Genomic DNA, 21,743 nt, shown 5'->3' on the forward strand with positions numbered 1-21,743 from the left:
CGTCTTCCTTAAGCTGTCACCTCTTATACCAAGTTTGGATGATCCCATCTTGACCACTCAATCGTTTTCGTGAACTTATTGATGTACCCGAACTAAGACCGTTTAGTATCCCATGATTAGAGACTCATTGGCCATAGCCAAAGTACAATCGACTGTCCATAAGATGTCTTTGGTGTCTCAAGTCTAAGGACCACTTACATAATTATGACCTGAATCGACCTGATTGATAGTTCGGTATAATACCATTTAGGGATTCGTACGGATCAATGCAGTGAACTCTTTCTACTAAAGAGCACCCACTATCTATCCTTAATAAACTTTTAATTATTAAAACCCAATAAAAATATAATTATTTCCCTTTCTCCCCATGGAAAATACATTTATCAATATTATGGAACTTATGAAATTTTTAGGTGATTTTGAGTTTCAAAGTTTATGATGTTGATGCAATCTAAACTGAAATGATAACCATTTAAATTTGGATCATCATTATATCCATGTAAAACAAAAGATGAAGGAATTGAGCAAGAGATAAAAATATAATGGTGGAAATAAATAGTGAAAAATGAGTGAGAGAGTGAAATGATAAAAAAGGCAAGAGAAAAAAAACAAAGAGTAGTGGAAAAGAGTAGAGACAAACCATGTGTGATGAAGGTGCCGTTTGAGGTGTGGACTGTGAAATTTTATATCATACCTAAGATTCATTCATCCACACCACATCTGACATCATGGGAACTCTTTTACATAGCTGTGCAGTTTTTTTATTTATGAAAGTAATGACTATAGTACGGTGTCCACCTTCTGGAAATTTACACATTTCTCTTTTAGAATAACTCAAAGCACAAAAAAATTAGGAAGCTTGCTCTGCACTTTGCCTCCACCATCTCTGATCATCATTCCTGTCACTTACCACACATGTTAATTACTAGCTATGTCACTCTTATCCTTATTTCTAGTCACACATGATGTTGGCAATATTGACGTACCAGAATCTCTCATATTTGTAAATACATATGACATAATATTCAAAAAGACATGATTCTGACATAACACTGATTTATCTGGTCAATTTTTGGACTGCTAAGGATACATTGTAAAATTTTGACAAGGGTAGTCCAGACAATGATGTTCCTTGTAGGTCACTGATAAGCCAAAAATAGGGGTAAATTTTATGCAATTTTAAACCCTTGTCGTTGTCAATTTTAGCTTATACAATAAAATTTATAAAAACTCTACGTAAGATGTGTAGTGATAAGTACGAGTGTCGTCCAAGGGAAGCTAGTAAGGAATTCAACAGAGATTAAATCACCCTAATTAGATGAGAAATTTGGAGGGGGGGTAGAAGAGATGAGAGGAGTACATGAAATAAGGGGCTCTAAGTTGAATTAATTGATCCAATTGAAAGGATCAAATAATTCAATTAGAGAGATTAGGAAGAAGTTTTAGACGTGTTTTGGTTGGTTCTTTAGGTTTGACAATTCAGTAATAACTACTCTATTGGATAATGAAATGGAAAATTTAATATCCTAGAATGTTAACCCTTTTATAAGTTTTTTTTATAGTTTTCTTTTATATGCACTTGGAATAGCTGGGAAATCTCTCAATTTCTCCTCTAAATCCTAGTCAGGGCTTGTACATTCCGCTCAAGCCAAGCGATTTAGAAGTTCAGACAGGGATCAAGAAGAAAGATTAAGAAATTCAACTAACAACATCCAAAATACACCAAAAGTTCAAATACAAAGAAGGAAAAAGTACCAAATAGGTTTATCCAAGCTGGAGCTCCTCCCTGTCTTGCATCTGTGATAGAGCACCATCAAGAATGAGCTCCCCCTCTCGAAATTTAGCTTTTATACTTAGGTTACATGGTAAAAATCATCATTTTACCCCCGTTTAGTAATTAATGTTTATCTATCAATGTAGGCTGTATCTGAATGATCCAACCGTAAAGATAGAAAGAGGGGATCAAGACGAACAGATCCATAAAAAATCATTTCAATCAGACTTCAGGATCAAAAGTTATTAATAAATCAATTTTAAACCAATTTAATTCATTGGATTTAAATTGATTTATTTATTCATTTCTTTTTTTAACACGCCATGACGTGTCGCTCTCTCATTGGCTAACGCATTTTGAATTCTCCTTTTTGCATAAAAGTCCTTAAAAAGCCTGGAATTTCTGCTGGACACCGCCCAAAAGTAATTGTCTATATGCCCCTTGCGCACTCTCTCTCCTTTGGTTTCTCCTAAAAACATTAAAAAAATATTAAATAATTACAGTAAAACCCCATAACATTTTAAATCATATCTTTATGCCTGCAACCACGACCGAGAGCTGTTTTTAGGGTATCATTGCAACAAAACTTTACAAAAAGTCCCTTCAAAGTCCGAAAATAATGTTAATACTCTTTTTTTTCTTATAAATATATCCTTTTTTTCTTAAAAAATGTATTTCTTCTTCAAATAAATCTCAAAAAAATCCTAGAAAATTCTAAAAATTTTCCTGATTCATCCCTGTACTGATAAATCTCGAAATTAAATATTAAACTTGCCGTTTTCATTCAAAAATAATCATTTCAAGCTCAAATAAATCCCTTAAAATTCATAGAATTATCTAAATTAGGAAAAAATCAGAAATCACTTGAAAACAGTATTTTCATGTAAATCAATGATAAAAACCCTATTTTAAGCTCTTTAACTGCATAAATTGTGCTAATAGCATGAAATAAAGACCGAATTTAGGGTGTTATCAGTCACCCATCCCAAATTGCCAGCAATGTGGCTAGCCTAATGTAGAGTTCACTACTCTCTTTGGAACCCATCTGTTAAGCCTAGTGGACGGGTTATCTAGTCCAGATTGAGTCTTGTTGTTTCCTGATCTCCCTTGTTACACAGTGGCAGTGAGTCACGAGGTTAGGGTTATGATGGATACAGAGATTGAAGAAAAAAACAGAAGTGTTACTTTACCAGTCTTAGGTCTTCCCATACTTATGAGATACAAGTGGCCCCACATGTTATTTGGGCCTATTAGATTACAACCATTAGAAGGGAAACTAAGGAAAAAAATAAACAGGATAAAGAAAATAAAAGAAATAAGAAACACTTCCAACTAACACCCCCCCCCCTTAAGTTGGTGAACAAATACTCTTGATTCCCAGCTTTCTCAACAGTCGATCAAAGAGGGATCTAGACAACCCTTTGGTGAAAATAGCAGTAACTTGGTTGGTTGATTTCACATGCTTTATCTGAACATAGCCGTGGTCAATCTACTCCCTGATCCAGTGCTTGTTCAATTCTATATGCTTTGTTTGATCATGTAGAACAGGATTATGGGCAATATCAATGGCAGCTTTACTATCATAATACATAACCATGGGACTGTTCTGACTAAAACCAGCTCTGTCAGAATATTTCTGATCCACAGTGCTTCACTTATTCCTTTGACAAGGGCTCTGTATTCGACTTCAACACTGGATAGTGCGATTACAGGTTGCTTTTTACTCCATGTAATCACATTCCCTCCAAGAAATATACATTAGCTTGTGGTTGATCATCTATCTACCACTGACCCTCCAAAATCTGCATCAGTATACACTTCAATGGTAATGATACCATGTCACCTGAAGAGAATACACATGATATGCTTCTTGTAAATGGCATTGTCTTAGACTTTCCATGAATCTACTTAGCAATCCAACTACAAAGGCTATATCTGGTCGGGTATGGTTCAAGTAGATGAGTTTACCGATCAATCTCTGGTATTTCCCTTTGTCCACTTGTGCTTCTACATCACACAAACTTATCTTTGCATTTTGGATCAATGGGCACAGGCGATGATTTACATCCACTCATCTTGGTTTCTTCCAGAAGATCAAGAGTATAGTTATGCTCCGATATGAAAATTCCCAAAGGAGAATATGCCACTTCTATCCCTAGGAAATATCTCAGTCTTTCAAGGGATTTAATCTCAATAGTCTCAGAAAGTTTGGTACTTAAAGCATAGTTTCCAGTCTCATCATCACCTGTAATAATGATGTCATCAACAAGATCGACATAGACTTTACCAGAATTGGAGCGTTTCACAAAGAGTGTATGGTCACCATTACTCTGAACGTAACCCAAATTCTTCATGCTCTTGAACCTCGCAAACCACACTCTCTGTGATTGCTCAAGTCCATAGAGAGATTTCTTCAGTTTACAAACGTTTTGTCTTGATTCCTCATAATACTCAAGTGGCAACTCCATATAGGTTTCTTCAACTAGATATCCATGGAGGAAGGCATTCTTCACAATGTATTGTAATAGTGACCATCTTAGACATGCTGCCAGGGAAATGAGGATCTGCACTGTATTTAGTTTTGCAACAGGTGCAAAGGTTTCACCATAATCAATCCCTTAGGATTGTGTGTAACCTTTGGCTACCAGTCTGGCCTTGTATCGCTCTAGGCTCCCATCAGCTTTGTATTTGATTGTAAACACCCATCTGCATCCAACTAGGCAATTGCATGGTGGAGCTAAGACAATCTCTCACGTTTCATTTTTTATTAATGCTTCCATTTCCTCGTCCATCGCCGTCTCCCAATTTTTGTCCTCAGCAGCTTCATAATATGTCTTTGGAATGGAAATTGAATTAAGTGATGCCATGAGAGTTTGATACTGTGGTCCCAATTTTTCATACCCGACCACATGGGAAAGCGGGTATCTAACACCTTGGGTACATTGTCTCCGGCCCTTTCTCAAGGCAATCGGCCACCCAACATCATTGCATTCATCACTTACTTGTGGTGGAGGCTCCACTTCCTCCAATGTTTCTGTAATATCCTCATCCTCTATGGTTGCATCTTCTCCCTTGGGACCTCTTGCACTGACTGCTAGAGACTGGTCACCATTCACTAGTGTTCCCAAATGTTCTGGTGCAGGTTCCAGTACTGACTCTAACACAATCTGTTTGTCATTGAGAGATAGTGTTCGCTCGTCCCAATATCGGTACGGGATGCCGGTATCGGGGTGGATGCTGTATTGGATACCGGAAAAGGAATTTCCGGTATCGTTTTTTTTTTGATATCCAGATATTGGATATCGGTATCGAACATCGGTTGCTATAGTGCCGATATCTGATACCGATATCCGTCTCGATGTTGGCATCTGTCGTTGTCTCAAGGGGAAGGATGACGATATCAGATATTGAGTGTGGATATCAGTTTTTGATATCCACATTGAATTTCATTAACTTAAGAATTTTCGTGAAAGAGGGGAAGAAAGCTGAAGGCGGCGGACGGTGGCATCGACAAAATTGGCAGAATTCAAACTCACAGGTAAGTTCCAGCATGTTCGTCGGTTTAATCTTTGTATTTTTTTTCAGTTTAATCTTATTCTATGACGATCAATACTTCTAAATTTTCTTTGTTTTATGTTCCTAATTCATCCGCTGATTCTCACTTCTGTAGTTAAATTGACTATAGCATTTCATCCCAATGCTATAGTGAAATTAAAAGATGTTATTAGTAGAGATCATTAAAGATGTTATTTGTTTATTCATTCGCTCATTCTTGTTTGATTTTTTACCTCTAATTCTAACTCTCTCCTCTCATTCGCCCTTACTCTCTAATTTTTCCTTCTCTCTTTCTCATTCTCCCTTAATCTCTAATTCTCACTCTCCCTCTCTCAGTTTCTCTTACATTCTAATTCTCCCTCCCTTTTTCATTCTCTCTCACGCTCTTTAACATTTTCATATTTTTACCTATAATTCTCCCTCATTCTCTCTCACCCTCTCTTACTCTATAAATCTCCCTATCTCTCTCATTCTAACTTTCTCTTTAATTCTCCTTCTCCCTCTCTCATTTTCCCTTACAATCTAATTCTATCTCTCTCTCTCTCATTCTCTCTCACGCTCTGTAAATTTTTAAGTTATAGTTCTAACTCGCCCTCTTTTCTCGCACCTTTTATTACTCCCTAATTCTTGCTCTCCTCTATTCTCTCTCTCTCATTCTAACTTACTCTATTATCTCCCTCTCCCTCTCTCATTTTCTCTATAATTCTATCTCTCTAACTCATTCTCTCTCACGGTCTGTAAATTTTTTAACTTATAGTTCTATCTCACCCTCTATTACTCTCTAATTCTCCCTCTTTACTCTCTTCTCTCTCTCATTCTCCTTTACTCTCTTCTCTCTCTCATTCTCCTTTACTCTATAATTCTCCCTTCTCTCTCTCTCATTCTTCCTTACTCTATAATTCTCCCTCCCCCTCTCGCAGTCTCTCTTACGTTCTAATTCTCTCTCCCTATTTCATTCTCTTTCACGTTGTGTAACATTTTCATATTTTTACCTCTAATTCTCCCCAACTCTCTCTCACTCTCTAGTTCTCGCTATCTCCTCTCATTCTCTCTCACGCTATGGTCTTTTTTAACTCTTACTTATCACTCTCTCTATCCTATCTCACCCTCTCTTACTCTATAACTCTCTCATTCTTCCTTACTCTCCCTTTTTCCCTCTCTCCTCTCAATGTCTCCTAATCTCTAATTCTGAATTTCTACTCCCATTCTCTCCCACTTTGTAAATCTCTCTCAAGCTCTGTAAATTTTTAACTTAATCTCAAAATCTCAAAATCTCCTCTCTCCTCTCATTCTCCACTACTCTCCTCTATTGCTCTCTTCTTTTTAACTTTTTTACGTCTAGTTTTCCTTCCCCACTCTCATTCTCTCCCAATATCAAATTCTAACTCTCTTCTCTCATTCTCTCCCGCTCTCCAATTCTCCCTCATTCATCTCATTTTATCACACTCTCTAATTCTCCTTTGCCCTCGTCTATCGTCTATATTGCTCTCCCATCTTTTTAAATTTTTAACATCAAATTCTCACTCCCTACTCTCATTCTCCCTTACTCCCTAATTCTGCATATCTCCTCTCATTCTCCCCCACTCTCTAATTCTCCTTCGTTCCCTCTTTATCTCCTATTTCCTAATTACCCCTCATTCTCTCTCACCCTCTGTTACTCTCTAATTCTCCCTCCCCACTCATTCTCTTTTACTCATTGACTCTACATATCTCCTCTTGAATTCACCCATCTGTCATTCTCTCCCCGTGAATTCCACTCTTCTGTCATTCTACATCAGTTCTCTGTTTATTTATTGGTTATATTCATTATACCCGTTACTGTCTTCGGAGTTTAAAACGTAGTTCAGCATCATGTGATGCCGTATTATTCAGTCATTGCTTACCAAATTATGCCTTCAGAAACATGAACCCACCAGGAGGTAGTGGCCCAACCCAAGACAGATCTGGGTCGGGAGCTATAGGTCCTAAACGTACGGACGCGGGAACTTCTCGTGCCGTACAGAGTCACCCTCGTTCGAATCGTTCAGTCATCATTGACTACTTCGAACACATGGAAGATTGACTTTGCATCGATGTCCTATATATTTAGTGAATTTTGTTAAAAATTAAGACTTGTCCATGTATATAATTTTATTTTTTATTGATTTTTGCAATATTCTCATGAAAAATTGTTGAATTTCACTAAATTAATAATTCTCACCTAACCAAACAAGTAAGTACTTAGTTCAAATGTGCACTTTATTTAGTATTATAAATATTGGTTACACGAACCATGTTAAAGCACCACAAAGTGGGGGAGAATTTATTAAATATTTTTCCAACATTTTCCTAAAAAGTTCTTGATTTTTTAAAAATTAATAATTCACATTTAATCGTCCAAGTAAAATACTTAATTCAAATATGCATTTCATTACTTATTATAAATATTGGTTAAATAAACTTATTGAGGCACCTAAAGGTGTGGAAGAACTTAATTAAAACTTTTGTTAAAACTTAATTAGAACTTAATTCTCCTGAAATTATTGTTGAATTTCCCAAAATTAACAATTCTTTATATCCGTCATTACTATATTTCTCTACCCTATCCTATATATAATTTTAATATCACTCAAAATGAATAATCATTATCATTAAGTATCATGCTAAGCTTAGTATTCTTCCTCCTATATCTACCGTCAGATTTATTATTCCTCTTACTAACTATTTCTATAATTTATTAAAAGTATTAATTATATTATGCACTTTTATTTTATTAAAGTTACATTATATTAATTTTGTTAAAACATTGATTGTAAGTCTAAAATAACCCTTCCACAAATATTTGACACTCTCCCCTTATTATTAAACCTTCATATTTATTATTCCTCTTACTAACTCTTTCTATTATCTATTAAAAGTATTAATTATGTTATGCACTTTTATTTTCTTAAAATTACATTATATTAATTTTGTTAAAACATTAATTGTAATTCTAAAATAACCCTTCCACAAATATTTGACACTCTCCCCTTATTATTAAACCGTCAAATTTATTATTCCACTTACTAACTATTTCTATTATATATTGAAAAGTATTAATTATAGTATGCAGTTTTATTTTCTTAAAATTCCATTATATTAATTTCGTTCTAACATTAATTATGGCCCACATATATGGTGCATTTTTGACATATGAATTTTGACATATGACAACAATATGTGAAAATGACATATCTAATTTATTCAATACATAGCATCTATGGGCGCGCGCAATGAGATTTACATATATGACGGCTGAGGCAAATATAAACTTCAAAAGAATTTAGAATTTTCCCTTATGGGATCACGGTGGAATGGGAAAAATTTACAGATATCGGAAACTGATATCCGATATCTGGTATCTGTCGCGTCCCTTTACCTATGGTATATGGTACCAATATCCGTCTAACCCTCAGAGACGGATATCGTCCGATATCTGGCACTGTCCCACTTTTTCCTGGATATCGGATATTGGTTGTCCAATATCGGATGACGGACGGACACCGGTTGGGCGAACACTATTAAGAGATATGACCTGTTCAGATTGCCTTGCAACTTCTTGAGATCCAGACACTTGATGACGTACCTTCTTTCTAGTCGATTCAATAGTCTTGAAGAAACTAATATTTTCATGAAATGTGACATCTGTAGAGACATAAAACTTCCTCGACTCAGGATGATAGCATATGTACCCTTTCTGGGTTTGTGAATACCCCAGAACAACACATTTCAAAGCTCGAGCACTTAATTTATCTCCTGGATTGTGGATATGTACGAAATATGTACATCCAAATACCCTTGGTGTTAGATCAGTCTTCCAATGATGACAAGGATAGAAACTTCATTATCAGATCTATTGGGCTTTCATAATCCAGTGATTTTGATGGTAATCGGTTGATAATATGCACAATTGTTAAGACAGCTTCGCCCCACAATCTCTTGGGTATTTCATAGAGGAGTAATGACCGGGCACTGGTGGTTACATGACCTATTCTTCTTTCAGCTGCCCCATTTTGCTGTTGAGTATAGACACAAGAAGATTGATGAATTACACCCTGTATATTAAAATAAGAAGAAAGATTCTCATTAAAGAAGTCCCTTGCATTGCCAGAGCGAAATCACTTTATGGAAATATCAAAATGATTCTTCACCATACAAAAGAAATCCTGGAAGACTGTCGAGACATCTGATTTGGACTTCAATAAATATGCCCATGCCAACCGAGTACATTCATCAACAAAAATAATAAACCATTTGGCTGGTGTTAGGGCTGTAGTAGATGATGGACCCCATACATCACAATGTATAAGTGCAAATGGTCGTTCACTCCTTTCACTTCTCCCTTTGAAGGAAGTGCGCTTATGCTTAGGGAATTGGCTAGTTTCACAATAAAGATCGGAAGCATTCACATCTTTGAAATACATAGGGAATATATGTTTCAAAAGTTCAAAAGAAGGATGCCCCAGTCAAAAATGCATAAGATTAATTTGATACACTCGTCTGCTCCATTTCGCATCTTGTGCAGCATAACACATCACCCAACTAGCACCATCCACATCGCTCACATATACGCGCCCGTTCTTCACCTTAAAAGGTGAAAGGTGAAGTCCTCTGGCTCTTTGCTTTGTCATAAACAAAAATACCATCAGGAGTCATATAAAAAACAAGATTCAAATCTTTAACAGATTTTTGTGGAGATAGAAGCTGCGCCCTGAGACCAGGTACATGTAGGACGTGTTCAATAAGACCCAGGCCAGCTATTTCCACGTCTCCAATACCAGTGACTGGGAGACACCCCACACCCCCCCCCCCTGTTGTGAAAACTCGTATCTCGCCCTTGTAGGGGTTTTAATTGTAGAACTTGGAGAGATAAGGAGTCATATGGTCTGTTGCACCAGTATCGATAATCCAATCAGACAAAATATGATTAGGATAAGTGGATAGCTCACTTTATGGAAATATCAAAATGACTCTTCACCATACAAAAGAAATCCTAGACGACTATCGAGACATCTGATTTGGACTTCAATAAATATGCCCATGACAACCGAGTACAATCATCAACAAAAATAATAAACCATCTGGCTCGTGTTAGGGCTGTAGTAGATGATGGACCCCATACATCACAGTGTATAAGTGCAAATGGCCGTTGACTCCGTTGTGAAAACTTGTATCTTGCCATGGACGTGGAACTCATCATGGTCTTGAGTTTTTCAAACTCTTCTTTCAGACTGATATTATCTTTTGTAGTGGCTTTGAGAGGTTCAGTTCCTTCACATGAGTCAATTTCTTTAAAGTCAGTTGTATAGGCTTGTGCTGACTTGTGTGGTCGCCCATGTAGAATCAAACAGGAGTCTTTAGTGTGATTCCTCCTTTTGCAATAGGAGCAATATAAATTTGATCTATATTTGGTCTTGCCTCATGGTGCTTTCTGGTCATTACTTTCTTCTCTTGGCTTTCTTTTGATTCTTTGTAGTTGTGCCTTCTGTCACATTCTTTTGTGATTTAGCTTTAGCCATGAGTCCTGACCCAACATTTTCTTTGTCGTTCCCATAAGTTCTGCATCTTTCTTCATCCAGTACCAGTTGAATTGCTTTGTCCAAGTCTGGAAACCGCTCGTGGTTGAGGATTTGGCTTCTTAGTCCATCATACTCTTTGTTTAGTTCCATAAGGAACCTAAACATACAGTCCTGGAGTGTGGATCGCCATTCCTATGGATTCTTGATAGGTCGTAGATGATCAATTTCACACCATAGAGCCTGGAGTTCCACCGCAAAATCTATGACTGACATATCTCCTTGTACTAGTGGGGTTGCTCTGGTCACCAGTTCAAAGATCCTCCAAGCATGGCTTTTTCTCATGCTGGTTCTATGTAGCTGATCCCAGATTCTCTTAGCTGTCTTCAATACAGATACTTCCGGAATCAGTCGCCTGTCATGCTACCCAGCAACCAGGCATGGACACTTGCATCCTCCTTCCACATTCTATGTTTTGGAGTTTCTGGGTCGACCTCCTCAATGAGGTGATGAACTAACCCTTTACTCTCTAGGATAAGTTCAACATACTGGCTCCAACCCATCAGGTTGAATCCATTAAACTTGACCACTTCTGGAACAATAGGAAACATTACCTGAGTAATAGTCTCCCGCTCTTCCCCATCCACTTTGAGGCTTGCTGCAGTTGTGATCTCCGCCATAGTCTTAGGCTTTTCAGTCAACAATTTTTTAGGCTTGAACCTTTGACAACTTTGGTCTGCGCCAAGTTGTGGGTTCGGTAGACCGGTAGGCTTCCCACCGATTCATTTCATATCTTCTATCAACAACTAACCCTACCTCATTAATGTGGATCCCAGACCGTGGTCATCATCCACGTGCCACGATAATGTGCTGACTTCGAGTTCTCCAGCTAGGTAGAGGTAAGATCAGGCAGTGGAGTAGTCCAAGTTCTCTGATACCATGTCGTTTGCTGATCTCCCTTGTTACACACTGGCCGCGAGTCAGGAGGTTAGGGTTACGATGGATAGAGAGATTGAAGGAAAAAATAGAAGAGTTACTTTACCAGTCTTAGGTCTTCCCATACTTATGGGATAACAAGTGGGCCCACATGTTATTGGGCCTATTAGATTACAACCATTAGAAGGGAAACTAAGGAAAAAAATAAACAGGATAAAGAAAATAAAATAAATTAGAAACACTTCCGACTAACAAGCCTTTAAGTCTAAATTTCGAGTGTCTTCTTTTCCAATGATGCTTTGTTTCTTTTCAGTCAAAACCGGTTATGTATCTGATCACTCATACTTATCTATGAGTGAGGAAATCCCAGTAAAATATGGACAAAGTTGAACATTGGGTATATAAAGTGAGAGCCTAGACCACCAACTCCACTTATTCCCAATCAATTTACATGAGCAACATGACCCGATTTTCTACTTAGTATCGATATGAGAACGAAAATTTTATGTTTATCTCCTTTACATAAACATATTCTGTTTCCTGATGGAGGAACTGGATAATGTGAAATCAGAAGTGAATAAATAATTTGTAAAAGAAGTATTAGCTCATTTGTATAATATATTTCTATTGCTATCAGCCTTCATTAGATAGAGATAAAATCAAGGAACCATCTATTGGAAGTATGGAAATGGCAAGAAAAACATGAATGATCAAAATATTCCTTATCTATAAACTTATTTAATAAAGTAGGGTTTGGATTTCAGTACACATGAGGTATGTGTAAAATAAAACTGGTGTGAAGCCAAACCTCGATCTGAAGAAGAAATGAAAGTGTACCAATTTTTGCTCCAACTGCTCCCATTTTTATATATTAAAAATTGACATGGGATTGTAAAATTTGTTTTTGATGCAATGATATATTTGAAGGGGAATCATTGACATAAATTTTGGAGTCCATGAATTATAAAATCCATCATCACAGCCATTCAGGCATATAATCCTCATCTGGGACATACACTATGACACTTCCAAATGACGAATTGTAAGGATACTAAAATCAGAAAAAACATTGACCTCTAGAGGAATTTAATCATTGTTTCGGATGTGACTAATTCAAGCTAGAGAATGAGGAAAAATGTCAATCACAATGAGGGCACTAATGTGACATGGACAGATGGTGACCTAAGATTATGAAATCAACGAGACCAACTTTTTTATGTAGATAAATGAACTATATTTTGAGTACATCTCTTTGAATGTTCAATTATTGAATTCCGATTGGTTGATGAGGCAAATCACACATCCCGAGTGTTTATATACAAAAGTCATTATAGTTTATGTGAGCGAGTTCAAGTATTCATCACAGCCTGAAACTCTTACAGAAAGGGATAAGACAGATTTTTTCCAAATTTGTCTTATTTATTTTAAAATTACTAGATTTGATAACACAAAAAGCTCTTCTCCCCCTCTGTCCTAACAAACTTTAGTCGTTCTAAACCCATTTGGATGATCATAATTTGAGTTTTTCTAGCACGCTGAATCTTTTCTGGATTTGAGATTACACGTTGTGCTTCTCTCATACTGTCATGGTTAATTTTGTTGCTCCTCTAGTTAATTCATTAAGTTTCATAGAAGATAAGTATGTTCTCTCTTGAATTGTCAAGATTACATTTTTTGGGAAGAATGTACAAGTCTACAAAAAAAATTATCCAGGACAGCATGGATTTTGACTTTTAGAGATTTTGGTCAACCATTGAAATGTCAAGAGGACAAAAACTGAATGATAGATCGACAAAGGGAATAAGAAGTCAACATCGGCAAGACTACTCTTAAATTTATGATCGTCAACATCATTAAAAAATGAGAGAGCTCAATGACTCTACCATTGCTCATTTGAGCACAAATAAATACAATTTAAAATTTATAAATAATGTTAACATCGTTTTATTAACAAATTTTTAATGACATCCGCATGAATATTTCCATCCATGGCTTGTGTCACCATTATGTCTCATCTACCTCTGGACAAACTCTATCATGTCAGCAAACCTTAATTATTGTTTCTAAATGAATAAGGTTGCATGTGATGAGCAGGGATTCTTTTTCATAAGTCTCCACACTTTCAAGATGTTAAGATATTGGTTTGATGCAAAAACCATTCCTGGTAAATGGCCCATATCAAAAATATCTTCCAATGGGGTAGAAGGGGGAAAAAATAGAAAAAAAAAAAACTAAAGTTAGAAAAACACATCTGCTGGAATAGATGTCAAGTAAAAATTGCAAATATTGACATCAAACACCCGCTCATTGTTGGATAAAAAATTATTTTTGACGCAAAAATCGCTTAAGATGAATGAAGAAGAAAAGTTACTCTTTACCGAAGCATTAAAAAAGACAGACAAGAGGAAAAGTGGGAACATATAATTTTTCACAAAATATTTCCAAGCAGAAAAAGTGATGACTTTTTCGCGCATTATCAACTCCAATCAATTTTTGGTGGTTTCAGAATACTACTTTATTTTGATACTTTTTTGGTATAAAGAGTCCTTAACTGTACGATACACTGCATTCAAACTGGTGGTTTCAAAAGATCAAGGCTGCGTGATTAATCAAAAATCATAGATGCTAATGACTAGGACAAGTGATTCAAAGATATTGCTAGTTTAATGAAAATTCTCTCTTTCTTGCGTGTTTCTATGCCAGATGTTTGAACGGGATGATTGAGGCTGCATGATAGAAAAAAGGACAGATGCTCATACTAACGCAAGTAGTGGTTTATTAAAGGAACTACCGCAAGAAGTGATACAAGCGTGTTTCCACTCCAATGAACTTTTTTTTTTGAAGAAATCCACTCCAACGAACATAATCTTTTTCTTGAGGTTATCCTGACAGAGACTTTTAGACTAGTTGATCTTGAACTTACAAAGATCTTACATCCATATGTTCTAAAATGATAATCCGAGATATAACTGTTCCATCAATATTGTTACCATTGGGTGGTAACCGCTTTCTCGGGTGACTGCCTTAAATCACTTCTCAAAAAAACAAAATGAATATTGTTACCCGCGGAACAACCTACATGAATGATTTTTCAAAAAAAAAAATTCAAAATTTGGAAATTTCTTTAAGTCGTCTTGATTTCTGCGGGATATCACCGAAAAAAATCGATTGTGAAATCTTATCCTTCCAAAGCATATCTTCGAACTTCTGAATTCTTTAAGGGCAGAGCAAAGACTTATTCAAATAATCTAAATGATCTTAGTAAAATCACCAAGAGGAAGGATAGAACATAACGGATCAGAAAAAAAATGGAACCACTTGAGATTAACTCGTGGGCAATGATCTCCATGAGATGCTTTTTTTCTCAATTAAAGTATTTATCAAAAAGTATTTCATGGGGCACAAGATCAATCAACGAACCTAGACGCCGGAATCCTGATCTTCTTCATGATCAGAGTCCACCTCCTTCACGTTGATCGACTTATAAGACGGGGATTCACGAGTGGGTGATGGCGCCTTGATTCCTGTCACTGACTGCTGATACAGAACTCCTCCTGCTATGGTGATCAACAAGCAGAACACTCCAAAAGGGCTGGCGTGTTTATCCCAGATCATCACATTGATCGCAACAGTAAGAAACTTGTTAACAACTCCAGTCACAGTAAACGCAGTGGCTGAAATTGCTTTCCTTGCGGCAAACCCAAAGAAACTGATGGACAGCCCAAATAAACACGACATAGAAACAGCCAAAACAGCCTGCAAATTAAAGATATTCCCAGATTTGGACCCAACAGCTTCAAAGAAATCCGAGTACTCGCCAGTAATCAACCAGAACATCGGCGACGCCATCAAAGACAACAGATTGTTGTAAAGAACAAAACCCCAAGTGTTCAATCCGAGATTCATCACCACATGCTTGATGTAGACCATCTCAGCTGTAATCGTAGCCAGATAAGCGATTGCCCACGAGTACGCCGTGAGCGAGAATCCCGAATCAGTCATCACATAGCCAATTGCGCCACTCAAGATGATGAGCAGAGACAAAAACGTCAATTTCGAAGGGCATGGCTGGTTTCTGAAGGTGGTATCGGCGATGGCGACGAGCAAAGGGGTCAAGGATCGGAACACGATGAAAGTATCGACGTTTGCGTGGCGAAGAAGATTGGTGTTGGTGAAGATGGCGAGGTAGAACACTACGGCAGCGGGGAGGAATTTCTTGGCGGTGGCCCAGTTGAATGGGTCGTGTTGGAGGAGACCCTTCTTCCCGAGCAGCCAAACGCCCAATGTTGAAGTCAAATACTGCAACGCGGTTAATAGAATTGGGAAATTGAACTTTGTGATGGCGTACTTGTTGATTACGGCGAGCAAACTCGAAGAAATAGCGTAGCCGACGACGAGAGTGCCCGTTGCATAGTACTGCTTCGATGAATCGAAGCTGATTGCAGCCATCTGGAGCAAGAACTCAAGAACTTCGAGATCTAAGATCATAAAAGCTCATAGAGTGTTTATATGAATTATATGTATAAATATTATTTTTTATAGTTATATATAGAAGCATTTTTCCAACATCCGCGTTTGTAGTCCAACGGTTAGGATAATTGCCTTCCAAGCAATAGACCCGGGTTCGACTCCCGGCAAACGCATTCTATATTTCTGATTTATCTCATTAGACAGCTTAATTATCCGCTATAAACATTAATTATCCGTTACAACGCATCTATTTTTCTGTTTTATCTCATTAGACAGCTTAATTATCCTCTATAAACATTAATTTTCCGTTAAAAAGCATCTATTTTTCTGTTTTATCTCATTAGACAGCTTAATTATCCTCTATAAACATTAATTTTCCGTGAAAAACATTTCTGTAATTATTATGAACTTTGACTATCGATTAACTTTTATTTCCCCACTAACATCTTCAATAGTGTATTAATATTTTAAACTCTCTATTAGCCTTTAAAATTTTCTATTAACATATGCAATTGTCTAAGAGCATTTTCAATTCTCTCTTAAGATTTTAATTCTCTACTAATATCTTCAATTGTCTAGGAGCATTTTCAATTCTCTATTAAGATTTTAATTCTCTACTAATATCTTCAATTATCTAATACCATTTTTAATTCTCTATTAAGATTTTAATTTTATACTAACATTTCTAATTTTCTTTAAACATTTTGATTTCGTATTTACCATTTTTATTTTGTATTATAATTTTAAAATTTAGTGGACATTTTTTCTTTAATTTTGCACTGTAATTTTAAAAATTATGAACACTTCTAAAAGTTGTCTAAACAGGACGATCCATATGGGACATTTTAAAATGGACTTAAACGCTTTGAATCTGACAAAAAAAGTATTGAAATGTTAGCATTTCCGAACAAATTTATAAATTGTCCATGATGTGAAGCTTTCATGCTTGTGAACCCCTCAAAAGTTCACTCTTATCTGAATGAACGTTTTAAATGAACTTTAATGTGTTCAGCAACCCCACAGCCCAACTTCACCTACCACTTTTTATGAATCATTTTAAATACTCCATATCCTGATTTTTTTCGAAGTTTGAATGGGCTTACGCGCTTCGTCCTTTTCCATTTATTATAAAATTGACTTAATTAAATTCCCACTATTATATCTCAATATCAGGTTTGGAGATTGAATGGTCAATTGGTCATATATCACACTTTAATGAAGGTAGGGCCATGAAATTGCTCATTCGATTGTTCTTCCTCACAGAAAAACTGGTGATGACCTTTTTTAAAAAATAATACTTTCGGGCCGCGTATTTTAGATAGACCCAATGCATTGATCCATGTTCACCCACCAATAGTTGCGAAACATTTTAACTAATTGCCTTCAATGTTTTCCTGCATATAGAATGGACTTTAATGCTTCCTAATTTTTTTGTTTATTAAAAAATTGACATGACTAATTACCCCTTTCCTATCCCCTCCGCAGGTTATGCTAGTTTTAGGATCACATAGTCATATATAAATCAATTTAATTGAAGGCTAAGCCATGAATTGACAATTTGATTGTGAGCTATTACCGAATAAATGATGGTGATTCATTTTAATGAATTTACTTGGGATCTCTCGATTGATGAAAATCCAATTAGCTTTGAATTTTGCTCCATAACTTATTCAAGAACACCTCGGGTGTTTTCCTTTTAACTCATTTGACTTATTTGATAATCATATCTCCATTATCTACGGTCATATGGTTGTTGGATTACAAAGTTCAAGAAACATTGACTGAAAATGAGTGAAATAAGATGAGAAAAATGCTACTGAAATATGAGGAGGAATAGTATACGTATCTCTGATTTTGAACAAAAGACATGATCATTTATACTGGTGGCACAGATGGAATAATAATAAATATATACTTCTACGAATGTGAGAATAATTAAATTTTGATATGTAATTCAAAAGTTTCAGAAATTTTGATTTTCAAACACTTCCCTTTTACTCATCGGTTACTCAAGAAATTTTGGTTCCCTTAAATTCAGTCCCATAGGTCTAAATAAATAATTCCAGCATGTTATGGCAACACAATAAGACCAGCTTGAGGGAATAACAATGTAAAAAGGTATAACATGAAAGAGAAAACAGGATTAAAAAGGAGTAAGTTTGAGAGAAACACAGATACACGAGAGACTAACTTGGAAGGAAGGGCATTAAGGCAAACCAAAAGTGGATATGGGGTTGCCTTCTCTTTGTAAAATAATATGCCCCTAATTATTCAAATCACTTAGTTGCCACATAAATAATTGGGAAGTGATAATAGATTACCTGAATGGTCAATGTCACACACACGAGAGGTTTCCATAACACCATCATAATAAGGCTACTTCTCTTAAACATATGGATAGATTATATGACTTTAAAAAATCCATTGGTTTGATGTTAGTTTATTTGTGTATTTTCAAAATAAAAATGTGGGATGAAATACTTTGATAAATGATAAACATGCAGAGAACAAAAGGGATGTAAACTTTTGATAAATTACTTTATTGGCATTTAAGAAGATATCCTAGTTATCAATTTTTTCAAATGTAACTTGCATTTCAATTATTTTTACCTTGGTTTTAAAAAAAAAACTACATTTTTAAAGAAAAAAACAGTTAAGGATAATTTGGACAGGAGCACATATGCGAGATTTAATTTTTTAAAAATAACTATTTAAATTTTATAATGACAATTTATTTTGATCTGATTACACAGGAGCACATATTATGATTTTATCATTATTCAAATATCATTATTCATATCCATGGACTCCATTAGAAACATCACACATGAATAATAGTGAAAATTATTTGAATTAATGAACTTGAAAGAGACGTATATGCTATTGGCTAACATGTCAGATAATTACATTGGTTATTGTTTTAAGATAACATTATTTTATTATTTCGCTAAAATTTTAGTATTTTTTAATTGGTTCTCTTGCCCATAATTACATACTAATTCAAAAACTTATTTTTTTTACTTTCTCAATTATAGGTTATATTCTCTCTAGTTGACTTTTGCATTTATAAATAGTACAAAACTTGTTATTGTAACATCAATGTAATAGAAATTAAAACTATTGGTCCTGAATCAAAAGTATGTTCACTTATCTATGGATCCATTTACTTTAGTCTTGAATACACAAACAAAGTAGGCCTCTCACAAGGAGAACTCATAGAGAGTAGCTCTCTCAAAATGAAGATGGTTTTACAAGTGCATTATCAAAGTTTATTACAATGCTTTTATATCCGATGGAAAAAGAAGAAAATAAAATAAGAAGTGCGATACTAAAGATCCATATTACTTCTAAACAGCAGACAAACATTAGCAGGTCTAAAATTTTAAATAGGTCTAACAAACAAAACATTTGAAATACCTTATGTAAAAATATACATTTTAAAACTATTAATTTAAATATAATGAGTCCACCTGGAGAACATTAAACTAAAATTTATGGGCCAATTGGATGAATCCTTACTAAGGATATTGAGAATAAAATTATGCATACACATTTATTTTTTGAGATTTTTTATAGACCTTACTTTCTTATAATGTGAGATTGTGTTCTTCATTTTTATTATTTTAATCCCTTAGATTCATTTCAATGGTAGAATGCCCTTATTTTAAAATTATCATATATTTTAAAGAACACATTTTTGTGTTTTTTAGAGTCTCTCCTTCTCATAAACATTCTAAATAGACAAAATACTTAATATAATCATCATATAAAGTGACAAAGAGTATAGTTTTTGGTAGCAGCTCTGAGGGTAGGATGCACGTGAACTAGGACCTTCACGGTGAGAAAGACAAGGTTGTCAAACAGAAAGAGTCACCTTCAAGCAGCAGAAATATGTCATAACTGTGAAATTTAAAAATGTGATGTATAACTTTACAGGGTTTATATCATTATTTTAACTGGGAATTGGCCAGAAATATTTCTGAAATTTATCTGCTTAGTTATGCTATGTCACAAGTAGGGAAAGTAAGGGATTGGTACATCAGGAGGCAATAATTTAATGGCTTCTTTTCTATAGGCCCATAAATTTTAAAAATATTTTGAGAAATAATAAATATATCTTAATAAAATTTACTAGGTTTATCTAACGTTAATTTTCTTTGGACAAAGGGAATGACTATGACTAAATATAACTTCTATGTGATAAGCTAAAAAATAAGGGTTTTAATTCATCGTTGGTATTTTTGAGATTATTCAATAAAAATGTAAATGTGTACTCACTTAGTGATTTTAGCTAGTGATGAGTACAGTTCGTTTCCACAAGGAAAGATGATTTAAGGTTTTAATATTATTTAAATATTGATTATAAAATACAAACTCAAGTGATGAGAAAATGTGAGACAAGATAGTGACAATTAGTGCTATAATTAAGATGATAATAGTATTTAGTGGACATTGATAATTTAGATTTGAGAAGATCAAGAGAGTGCAAGGATGAAGTAATGATAATACAAAGAATGATGGGAGTGAGGTAGAGAGTGAGTTTTGTAAGGAAAATAAAGAGTAGGTTAATGAGATATTGATGTGAAGGTGGTAAGATGTGAATAGAGAGTGTACATATTTGATGTGATGGTGGGACATGACAGTGAAATCAATCTAAGCTAACAACAATGTCAAAAAAGAACAATGTACGATGATGATACTTACCTTACATCCTTACATTTTATGAGGATCACAAATAGTTGCGAGTACAAGACACCAAGAACATGCTTGATGGATCTCAGAAACTCAATATCTTTGAATCAGCCCGAACGAGTAGTATACAATTTTAAGTAAACTTGACAAGGATCCACAGCTCTATTTATCGATAGAAGGATATGGATGGAAAGAGGGGGTAAAGACAAAGCATCCTTCAAAATTTCAGCTCAATCAGAACTCTAGATCATTGGATATCAATCATCAAAGTTGGAGCAATCCTAGCAGTCCATTTTTTTGTTATAGAAGAAGAAGACAAAAGCTTGTCATCAGAGCCAATGCTCCCTCATTGTTTTGTTGGCGATTGAGATGCACAATCATCAGATCTTAATGATTGGTATCCAATGATCTTCCTTGATTGCCCCTTCTGAGAATTCCACATGTACATGAAGAAGAAGAAGACAAAAGCTTTCTTTTGAACTATTTTTTATTATGGTGACATCGCGCAATGTCGCCGCACGCCATGTCACCATCTCTCTCTTCTTTCCTATTTTTTACACTTTTTCTATGTAAAGACATGCTGACCTGTGTCCTTTTCACCAGAGAAAAGAGCCAATCATTCAATGATTGCGTAACGTGGCAATGCATTTTTATGCGCCATGTCAACATCATTTAAATTTTTAACCAGTTGTGGTGGTACTGGTGAGCGCCGCGTGTACCACCTCAACTTTTGAATTTTCTCTCTCTTTTTATTACTCTTCTTCTTCATATAAAAATCACAT

The 21,743-nt window shown here is 35.3% G+C and overlaps 1 protein-coding gene and 1 non-coding gene across 2 annotated transcripts; one reads left to right on the top strand and one right to left on the bottom strand.

Moving 5' to 3' along the window:
- Positions 1 to 15,096: 15,096 nt before the first annotated feature.
- Positions 15,097 to 16,284, bottom strand: GONST4 (golgi nucleotide sugar transporter 4). The gene has a single exon (XM_078572753.1). The coding sequence runs from the start codon at positions 16,246 to 16,248 to the stop codon at positions 15,220 to 15,222; it is 1,029 nt and encodes a 342-aa protein (XP_078428879.1). The 5' UTR covers positions 16,249 to 16,284; the 3' UTR covers positions 15,097 to 15,219.
- Positions 16,285 to 16,370: 86 nt separating this feature from the next.
- Positions 16,371 to 16,442, top strand: TRNAG-UCC (transfer RNA glycine (anticodon UCC)). Its single transcript has one exon. It is a non-coding gene; the product is annotated as a tRNA-Gly (tRNA).
- The last annotated feature ends 5,301 nt before the right edge of the window (positions 16,443 to 21,743 follow it).

Source organism: Wolffia australiana, chromosome 3 (genome assembly GCF_029677425.1).
Source record: "Wolffia australiana isolate 7733 chromosome 3, ASM2967742v1".
Classification (NCBI taxonomy): domain Eukaryota; kingdom Viridiplantae; phylum Streptophyta; class Magnoliopsida; order Alismatales; family Araceae; genus Wolffia; species Wolffia australiana.